Below are 11,555 nucleotides of genomic sequence, written 5' to 3' on the forward strand. Positions count from 1 at the left end.
AGGCATGGATCAGTATTCTGCATACAATAGTTATTATGATCTTGTGCGAGATTGATGAGAAAAGTAGTTTAGATTTTTTTTTTCACTGACATACAAATACAAATAAACTTTACATTTTTGGATTGAGGTATATTTACTAGCATCAGGTTGGAGCTCTGGCACCAGGACCAAATCATTTAATGAAATAAGGAGCGGAGGGGGGTGGGGGGTCAGACAAAGACTGGATTTTATTCTTTTTGGCCAAAAACTAAACTAAACTAAAACAAAGAACAAATATATTTATTAATTCCCTGTGAAGCAAACATTCTTTTATGGTGATATGTCATAGTTTTTGGAAAACATTAGACTAATCTTCTACTAGTTTTAAGGGCCCCTGTCTGTCATGGGCTGTTGTTCACAGCTAAAAAAAAAAACCTGACTGGGGTCTCTCTATATTATCATTAGAAAAAAAAAGAAGAAAAAAATCACTGATCCACTATTAAAACTAACATAGCCATAAAAACAGCCATAGGCAGACTCTAAATGTGTAAAAAAAGACATGTTAAAATCGTCCCTTTATTTCATCTATGGCCTGGAGTCTTACCTTGGATGTCCCAGCCCATTTGCCCCCATAATGCCTCTGCTGCCACCATCTGTTCAGGAAAATACCTACAGTTTGTGGTGTTCCAGAAATGGGATCTAAAGTACAGGTAGATTAGGTTTCTTTTTTCTTCTTTTAATTCTATACAAATCTACTGAAAAAAGAATAATAGTTAATAAGGATATAATGTAGATCAGTTCAATGACCAATCCACATTTTATAAGAGGGATTTAGAAGAATATTACAAAATATTGGGGAAAAGTTGATATTTTATTTTCTTTATTTTTATTTCTTTCTTCTTACTTCACTTTTAACCAAGTAAAGACTCATTGAAACTGAGATCTCATTTACAAGGTGACTTAGCCAAGAGGTCACCGACACCGGTCATGGTCACTATCTTTCATTCATTTTACCTACATGTTGAACATCAGACCAACATCAGTTTTTGTCTTTACTGTAACCAATCCCTCTGTAAAAAACAAAAACAAAAAACAAAACAAAACAAAAAAAACCTTATAGCTGGACTTTACAACTTTGCATTGTAAATCTCATATTTCCTTGTTTATTGTTCCATCTTGGGTGTTGTCTGTTCCGTGAAAAATGACATTTTATGGGAGCAAAAGATCGTTTATTGTCGGCCAAACATTGTGAGAGTGTAGTTTCACATAAATGGTTGTGTCAGACTACCTCATTGTGCAGTTGTTAAACAATTAACCAGCTTGAAAGCACAGTGGCTGGAGTGGAATAGATGATTAACCATAACTAATGCCACGTCAGGGAAAGAAGAATTTTCACTCAGTGTTTTTAGTTGGTTTTTTTTTATACTAAAAATCCCCAGTGAGGAATGATCCACTGTTTATTATCTACATCATATGACGTAAAGCCTGATAGGAGGAGTGCAGATAAGTACTTGTACAGTACAGCCTGCATTTAAAGCCAGGAACATTAGAGGAAGCAAAATAAATGACAAATCATCTGCGTTGTCAGGCTGTTTGGTGCCATCAGAGTTACCTGTATGCCAAGTTAGCTGTTTGCTTCCAAATGCACCTGCCGCTGATCTGCTCTAATACTATAAGCAGATAAAGAATCCCTCAGTGTTCAGCAGTTGTTTTAATGCCACATGTTCCTATGATATTGCTTCAAATATCAGGGAATCAGGCAACAGGAATATTATTGTTATGATTTGTCCTGGTACATGGTATGATTAAAGGTTAAGCCCCATACCTAGCCGTGCTGAGCAAACAGAAACATAGTGTTTTTTTTTCCTGGAGGTCTGCCTCTCTCACATCAGCAAACCTATCTGGCTCCTTGGAAGCAAGAGTAAACACTGGCACTTTCACTGTAGCTCCGCTTTATGGTTTCCATGTTATACAGTGAGGTCAGACGGCTCTGCGCACAAGGACTGCAGCCATTTTTTTTTTTTTAAAGAAGTAGAGGTTAGATCAGGTGTGTCTTAGTTTAACCATTAAACTGAACTAAAGGAAGTTCCTCTGCTGATCCCTCAAATCAGTGAACAACAATTGAGCCCCTGTGGCATTCTGTTTTGCCTCTGTGATAATGTTGGAAAAGGTCTTATTCCTGCTGTGTCTGACTCCTGCTCTGGCACAGGAGCCCTGTTTTCCAGGTGAGTGAAAAACACCATCACCCTCAATATTATACAATTTTATATTCGTTATTACATTGATTTTCTTGGACATATCTAAGCATAAGAACAGCTTCAGATGTATCTACTTTCGCAGTTGTATTTCCTATTAGATTGAGTACAATTCAGCTTCTAATCTCTTAACTGGAAAGTGCGGATTAGACACATAACTCAAATGCTTGACTTATTGCAGCAAGCTTTTACTGGGTCTCATGGGAAACATTCTAAACCAAGGTCAGCAATGATGAGGCTAATATGAGATGGTGATTTGTTTTAATCAACATCTGCGATAGATGTGGAATCCTGTGTGAATATAAGTCATCTTTATCAACACTGTGTCCATTGTTTCTAAGTAGCAAACATATGAGAGTGTTTTGTCTTTATAGGTTCTTCACATGCCTACAAAGTAAGAATAAGCATCAAAACTGCTCTGGGGAATCAAGCTGTACGTACCATTACGTTTATTTCCTGAATGAGCTCATTAATAACAGCTGTGCATTTCAACATATTATTCAGCATCATCTGTTCATTCCCTGTCCTCAGAACTAGTAATGTATTAAATGTCATTATGGCAATACTGAGAACAAAGTCTATGTGGTGATCAATGAACCTTTAATGAAAACAGTACATGTTGTTTTCCAGTACGTTTGGAATGATAATGAAATGTACCTTTTCCGGGCGGCTATGGCTTTTGCATTGAGGAGTTACCATAATGGGCAGGAGTTTAAGTAAGAACACTGTCTTGTATGTTTTTTTGTGTCAAAAACAGTACCATCACTATTAAACTGTCATATAATCTTCTTTCACCATAATTAAAATGAAGACTCAATCTTTATGGACATGTTATAACACTGTCATTGTTTTTATTATCTTGTGGAATTTCACCAGTGTGTCCAACATAATGGTGTGTAATGAGACTCCCAGGGTGTCCTTCTGGTTTGTGGTGTCTTCACCTGAGAACTCGTCTGTCCTACTTAAAAAAGGGGATGTGGAGAACGCTATAAGGTAATAACACAATGTACAGAGGAGACCGGACTTTTTCTGTTGTGGCCCTCAAACTCTGGAGCAGTCTCCTGTTGGACATCAGAAAAGCCCAGTCTGTTTATATTCTTAAATCTTCCGTAAACACTCATTTGTTTGGCTTTTATCACATGCAGAGCACAACATTTTATCTGTTTTTAACTGTTTTATTTGTTTTTACTGTTTTAGTGCTGTTCTTAACTTCTGCATTGGCACTTTTAATATGGTTTTGAAACACTTTGTGCATCATTGGTTGTTAAAAATGTGCTATATAAAAAGATTTGACCATGACCTTTTACTGACGTTGCCTATGGTACTGCACTGTAAGTACAAATTTGAGTTGCTTGTACTTTATGCTTCTACCCCAGTATCTCTTGTTCCAACAATTGCTCTGACAGCTTTACTTACTTTCCAGATTTTAGTATTTCATCCCCTTTCTGTCAGAAGATGGACAAATCTGAATATATTGGTTTTGGGATAAAGTGAAAGATGAAATGTTGCTTAATGAGTTGAGGAAATAGTCTTCACTCTTCAGCTAAATAAACCCTTTAAAAAAAAATCCCTTTGGAATCATTGGAGAATCCATAGTTGCAAAGTCTAAAAGAGACCAGTTTTTTTTTTTATACTAAGATCATAAATTAATCGACTTATCTGACATAATAAACGTATGATCATCTTACTGAATATTGTGTGTGGCTGTAGATTAGAAGTACTAACAATATGTAAAGCAGAGGTAGGAGTCACACATGTGCAAGCAACAAGCAAGTCTTGAATGTTGACCATTACATTTCAAGTATGTCCTTAGTTTCTGAGGTAAAAATAAAGTAAATTATACTCAATCCCTGCTAAAAACCAAACAAGACAGGCCAAGTGATTGTTCAGGTCACGCAAGTGATGAGTCAAGTCATATATTCTGATGATCTGTCCTACATGGAAGTTTAGATGTTAAGTACAAGTCTCCCAAACAGCCAATAATGATGAGTTTCATTTAATATTCTGCTGCTTTTCTGATTCCTACTGTATCTCTTATTTCAATTAGAGGCGGTGACACATATCACTTTGGAAATCGCATAATCATGTTTCCAGTCAGGTGAATAGTAGTTAAGTCAACTACATTTCAGTCATAAACACAGCATCTTTACCCATTATAGTTCACTCATAGAAATACTCTGAAATTCAAAATGTCAACCTTCATATGTTATTGGAGGACCTAACAAGAATGTATTACTTTTGTGAAATGTTTCAAAATTTTTTTTTTTTATTGTTATGCAGAAAATCAGTGTTAGTGAAGTTACCATATTTGGTTCCTTACCCATAAGTGGCAAAAAAAAAAAAAAAAAAAAAATCCAAGAAATATATATACAAAATACAAGAAAAATGCATGTAAGGTGAAAAGAACATGACTTTTAGAACATTAGAACAACATAAGTGCTGATTCAGACACCTGTCAACATACACATTATCCCTTTGAACATTATTACTTACATACCATGGTACCATTAGGCCATGGCTCAGGAGGTAGAGTGGATCATCCAATAACCAAAGGGTTGGCGGTTCAAATCCCACTCTGTCCTGGTCAGCCTGTTGTGTCCTTGGGCAACACACTTCACCTACCTTGAAAGTGTCACTCACGCTGTTATATGTGTTATATGAGTGCATATGTTCAGTGGTGGTCGGAGGGGTTGTTTGGTGCAAACTGGCAGCCACGCTTCTGTCAACCTGCCCCAGGAGCTGTGGTAATTTACCACCACCAGAGTGTGAATGTGAATAATTGCGAGAGTGAATGAATAATGGATCAATAATGTAAAGCTCTTTGAGTGCCTTGAAAAGCACTATAGAAATCTAATCCATTATTATTATCATTACTTCATGGTACCTAACAAAGCAGGTACACTCACTGTTCATGCACAGGTGGACCTTACAGACCCTGTAGACCACATTTGACCTGAGACTGTTACCTCACTGTAACTGTTGCTGCCACTGTCTTGTAATTTATGAAGAAATGACCAAAAATAGTCTCTTTCCTGATAAAGGGTTAAGTGTGAATTATGTCAAGTTATGTGACTTAGGACCCTCACTTCTGATATAAAGTAAAGGAGTTAAACTTTAAACATCTACAGCGATAAAATGTAACAGACATAATACTTGAGCAGCAACATAAATCCAAAACATCATATATAATCACATTTTACTACACATTGAGAACTCTGTCATTCAGCTGATAATACTTAGACACATAAAGGTTCAGAAGGCAGAATTAATATTTAGCCTTATTTAGCCTTGAGCTTCCGTCATGGCATGCATTCATGCGTCACTGCAGAAATTATCCAAAGGAAGGATTCATTACCTTCTCACATTACCTATAAATCTGGTTTAGGACTTTTGTTTATTTATTTTTTTTTCTGGGCAGTGTGCATCAGCTTATTTTGATGCTTAACTCTGTTTGCAGCCTGTTGTATTAAAAAGGGCATTTAATGCACAAAATTTTTTAGCAAAATTTGAATGAGGAATATGTTTTAAAATAAAGACACGCCCTTTTCCTAGCCCCTCCCATCATTTGTAAATTTGCTGATATGCAAAGGTCCTGTATGACTTTGTTCTGTATAGTTAGAACAGTGACTTGGATTACCTTTTTATTTTAGGGAAGGGAATGTGAGACTACAAAGCAACACCTTATGTAATACAGTCCGAATATTTTCTCACTTCTTCAACAAGTTGTTAAAAATACTTAATAATGACATACATGCAGCTGAAGAGAGTCTCCTGTTGGTAATTGTGAAGGTCACTGAGTTTTGTGGACCTTGTAGCTGCTTCTTCATTGCTCTGCAGGGAGTAATTAGATTTTCTTTACATGTGTAGTTTGGATGCTCCTTATTACTCAGGCAGTTTTCTGAGGTTCAAGATGTGGTGCAAATCCAACACAGTATTGAATAAAGTCTGGATTCGGGTAAAACATCACCTACCTGCGGGGTGCTTCTTTCTTTCTTCTATTTTTTTTTCTCAGATTCTCAGTTGAAACTAACTTATAATCAAAGCTTGACCCACTTTTCACTATAAACCAGCACAGTTCAGCCTGTAGCTCATAATGACCCTAAAAAAGACCTCAAGCTGAGACATATTGATTTCTGGTGCTTTCAGAGATCCAGATGGAGCTGACGGATGATAACAGGGGCAAACTGTGTTTGAGTTTTTCTGGCGATCATTAAACACAGACCCTGACTGAGATAGGTGATGATAAAAAAGGATGCACTGATTAATGGAGGCAGTGTTGGAGAAAAACAGACACATCTGCCCAGCGATTGTCAAAGAAAAGTTATTTTTTCCATCAGCAGAAATTAATATTTAATGGGCTGGTGTTTTTACTACCCCATGGAAAGCCTAAAGCAGGGAGAACAGCAACATATAATCAACAACAATATCTCAGGAATAGTTTGAATAAATGTTGCAAATCTTGACACAAATATTCATCCGAGTGCAATGAAGTACCAAAACAAGCTTGGGTCATCTCTGCACCTACAGTCACCTCAGGTCTGTTACCTTGTGTCTGTACTTTCTTATAAACGCAACATCTCAGGAAAACCTCAAAAGAATTTCCTCGGATTTGGCACAAACATTCACTTGTAGCTGATTAGAGTTTGGAGGCCAAATTCAAGGTTGTTGTGAACTCAAAAAACACATTTTGGCAGTTACTGAGAGATCTGCCATGAAGACTATCAGATGTTTACCAGTACTTAATGACAGAGCCTTACCTTTTAACCCATAAAGACCCAAACAGCAACTGGCAACCAAAACCATCTTCTGATATAAAATGTTTAATAACTTCTGATCCACTAATCCTATCAATCCATGTAAATAATTGGTGTAAAATGGAGTTTGTCATCTTTTCATGGTCATCAGATATGACCCATCTGGATGTTCAGAGGCTCTGTAGTGAACATGGAAACACTGTCATCTTCTACAACATTGATTCACCAGTAAAACCCATGGAGTCGGATCAATGACAGTGGTTGTACTTATTTTTGTTTTCAGTTATTGAGATCATTGCTTAAAAAGTCACTTTTTGTCAGTTTTCTTAGTTTTTTTTTTACATAATAATCAACTTTAATCTGAGCTTTTAATGAAAATTTACATGATCAGTAAATTAAATACAGGAAAATACATGATTTTCACTGAAAACGCGCAAAATACAGATGATAATAATAGAATAATTGGTCATAAATCATTTAAGAAAGGTTAAATCTAGAGGAAAATTCATTTGGGTCTTTATGGGTTAATGTATCATACCCACATTAGCTAAAGTTAGCATTAATTCATAGTGGATTACATAGTCAGTCAGCTAGCCTGCAATGTTGGCCACTTAGAGCTAGTCAGTATGATAACTAGTGCAAAGCTGATATTACTATTGTCTAACAAAACAGCACAATCAGCGGCCACTTTATTAGGTACCTCTGTTCAACTGCACATTAGCACCAGTATCTACTGGGCCAATGGCATTATAGTCGCTGAATGCATTTCGCTTTGTAGACAGGGCCAAGATGATCTGCTCAGCGTCTGAATGGAGAAGATGATATAAGTGACTTTGAACATGACATGGATGTTGATATCAGACCTACGAGAAAATATCCTGTGAATGGTGGTTGTCCTGATGAAAATGGCTTGATGACAATGCCCAAACTGTTTGGAGTTTATAGCAAGGCAAGAGTAACTCGAATAAACATTCATTAGAACCAGGGTATAAAGAACAGCATCTCTGGACATGTAACACAGGTACACTCATGGGCCACTTTGTTAGGTACACCTGATAGCAGCAAAATGTACCTAATAACATGGCCAGTAATTGTTTGTGCGTACTCTTCTCCAAATATGGGTACTTCTGCCTACAAAAAAATCAACACGGTGTCAACCAAAGTACCAAACTTTTCGACAGAGTAGCAGTGCACTATGGGTGACATCATGGAGACTTTTATATATAGTCTGTTTTTTGAAACTCCCACCATGTTAAGCAATATAAATATGAATGGGATTTGCTATTTGGGTGCAGGGAGGGCAATGATGTACAACTATACTACCAGTCAAAACTTTGGACTCACCTGTTTTTTTCTTTATTTTCATGACTGTTTGCATTGTAGATTCTCACTGAAGGCATCAAAACTATGAATGAACACATATGGAATTGTGTAGTTAAAAAAGTGTGACATAACTCAAAGCATGTTTTATATTTTAGATTCTTCAAAACAGCCACATTTTGCTTTTACTACTGCTTTGCACATTCTTGGCATTCTCTTGATGAGCTTCATGAGGTAGTCACCTGAAATGTTTTCCAATAGTCTAGAAGGAGTTCTCAGTGATAATGAGTACTTGTTGTCCATCTGTGGTCCATCTCATGTCATTTAAATGAGAAGGTGTGTCCAAATTTTTGACTGGTAGTGTACTTGGACTGTGGCTGAGGTTCATTGTTTGTCCTGCCTAAACTAATGTTATACTCAGTTTGACATGACAGCCCCATGAAGGGCCAAAAGTCAGTGTTCACTTTCAAGCTTGGTTTTATTTTTCCAACAGGAAGTCCAGGAACCGCATCAATGGTGCCTTTCTCTTAACTGATCAAACTCTAGAGTTTATTGACATCCCTCCCACCCTGGCGGCACCGGTCATGCCCGTCACCCCTCCATGGCTCATTGTGTTTGGAGTGGTCATGGGAGCTGTGGGCGCTGGCATCATCTTTCTTCTTGTGTCCTCTCTGGTGCAAAGCAAACGGTAGGTAAAGCAGATATAAGAGGCTTCTCATTTGTCAGTTTTGTAAAACAGCATGTTACACCCTTGATCATCCTGTTTTTAATGTCTGGCTTTCTGTTCTAGTAAGAAGAACAAGAAAACACTTGATGAGGACCGTGAAGACATGAGAGGAATAGAAAATGGCCTGGGATGTGACAACCTGGGTGGTGTTTACAACACAACGTTCTCAGACGGTGACAAATTCACACCAATGTAAACCTCTTCCAAAAAGTTGCTCCATATAGACTTTTATCACACAATATTTTGATCAGAGGGAAAATAATTCCTAGTTGTTGGTTATTTTAGTTTCACCCTTGAGTGATGTATTTTTTCCTTTTTGAGAGGTCATTTATCTGCTGCCTTTAAGAGAAACTAGCTCTTACTGCCACTACAGTATCATGTTCTAAATATATCTATACATTTTCTGTGCAATAGATGATAAATTAAACATCTGTGTGTGAGAGGGTACAGTAGCCTACATCTGTGATACTTTGAAAAGAGATCTAAATAAATCAGGGATGGGTTTGGTTGTTGTATTGTGTCCAGTGGGATTAAATGCTAAATTTAATAAATGCACTCATTACTTAAATCAACTGTAGCCAATCTCATTCTCATGTTGGATGCCAAAAATATTGCTGGACTCTTAAATGAGCAAAACAACACAACTGCACTGGGATGTGATTTGCACATTCTTTGTGTAACAACTACGTTGTACTCTTGTTCAGTACGTTTTTACTGATATTGTTTTAGATGTATCAACCCAAATAAGAGCCTGAGTGTGATCTGACCTGGATTTACACTGTGATTTAGTAACAATTTATAGCTGACACTGTTCGTACAAAGTTTAATGATTCTTCTCTATAATTGTGGAGTTGTACGTCATTGGTTGACTGTGCCTGTACTGCCTCCTGCAGGCCAACTGGTAGCAAAGAGTTTATTACTCACTTTAACCTTTAAACATCTACTGGTGACACATGGTCACACTCTTTCTTTCACCTGTGACAAAAGAGGAAGAGCACACACTGTCCATATATAGAGGGTGTCCACAAAGTCTCTTTACAATTTAAAAGATTTATTATGAAAGCCATTGATGAGATACAGTATGTTATTCACATTTGTTCTATGTACTCACTCAGTGGTGATCAAAGTTTTTAATTGCACTGTGGGATCATGTGCAGTCGAATCATTGGTTCACTTTTCTTCAATGGGAGATCAATTCCTGCAAATGTTTACCTTGACCTTCTGACTGAATATATGTCACCACAAGTGGATGACCTTCAGCCAACCATCATTTTCCAGTAGATGGTGCACCACCACATTGGGGACTACATGTTGGTGGTCTCCTAAATCAAACATTTCCAAATTGGTGGATTGGAAGGGATGGTAAAATTCCCTGGACACCTTGTTCACCAGATATCACTGCCCTGGATTTCTTTCATGTATTGAACAAAGCTACAGAACATCAACGACCTGAAGCAAAAGATCACTGATGCCATTGACATCATTGATGAGGCTAGGTTTCAGTGAATATAACAAGAAATCCAGTACCGTCTTGATGTGTTTTGTGCAACTAATGTTGCCCATATAGAGGTGGATTAACCCATAAAGACCCAGTATTACTTTTATGGCAGTTCCCAAATGAATTTTTCTGTATTTAACCTTTATTAAATGATTCATCACCATTTATTCTAACATTATCCTGTGTATTTTGTGCTTTTTTAGTGAAAATTAGATACTTTCCTATAATTAATTTACTGATCATGTAGATGTTCATAAAAACTCAGATTAAATTTGATGATTATTCTATCAAAAACAGAGAAAACTAAAGAAAAAGTGACTTTTCCGTAAAATATATCATTAACTGAACATAAAATAAGTGTCTCCATCCATTGTCATTGATCCAACTCCATGGGTTTTACTGGTGAATCAATGTTGTAGAAGATGACAGTGTTTTCACATTACTATGGAGCCTCTGAACATCCAAATGGGTCATATCTGATGACCATGAAAAGATGACAAAATGCATTTTACACCAATTATTTACTTGTATTGATAGGATTATTGGATCAACAGGTATTAAACATTTAAGAACAGTAGATGATTTTGGTCAGTGGTGGATGTCTGGGTCTTTACGGGCTAAATGAGGTAAATAAACTTCAACATCTACTTTTGATTTTATAATAATTTCCACAGATTTGCCTATTCATTTGCTTTTGTAAGAAATTAATTAAATTGTAAAGAGACTTTATGGACACCCTGTATAATAAATGTTTCATTCCAGTAGTTAATACAGCTGCATAACAGTGTATTTCCTGGTAGATCTGGATATATGCCTGTTTGGGAGTGAGTGTATGAAGATGACACACAAAACTTAACAAGTAATGTCATCCATCCATCCATCCATCATGAAGCAGATGGACAAACAGAACCAACAAAAGGGGCTGCCACAAACCCTAACCTTCAGTGGAAGTTCCACAGAAAAGGTGGATGTTAAAGGTTAATCGTGATTGTGATCTATGCTCGCAATGCTAGTTTCAATAA

General features: G+C 36.8%; 1 protein-coding gene across 1 annotated transcript; it reads left to right on the forward strand.

The window, feature by feature from the left end:
* Window positions 1-1,862: 1,862 nt before the first annotated feature.
* cltrn (collectrin, amino acid transport regulator) lies at window positions 1,863-9,514 on the forward strand. The gene is made up of 6 exons (XM_030131455.1): window positions 1,863-2,204; window positions 2,609-2,667; window positions 2,865-2,950; window positions 3,111-3,227; window positions 8,802-8,996; window positions 9,099-9,514. The coding sequence occupies exons 1-6, from the start codon at window positions 2,138-2,140 to the stop codon at window positions 9,229-9,231; spliced, it is 657 nt and encodes a 218-aa protein (XP_029987315.1). The 5' UTR covers window positions 1,863-2,137; the 3' UTR covers window positions 9,232-9,514.
* Window positions 9,515-11,555: the final 2,041 nt, after the last annotated feature.

Source organism: Sphaeramia orbicularis, chromosome 4, assembly GCF_902148855.1.
Source record: "Sphaeramia orbicularis chromosome 4, fSphaOr1.1, whole genome shotgun sequence".
Lineage (NCBI taxonomy): Eukaryota > Metazoa > Chordata > Actinopteri > Kurtiformes > Apogonidae > Sphaeramia > Sphaeramia orbicularis.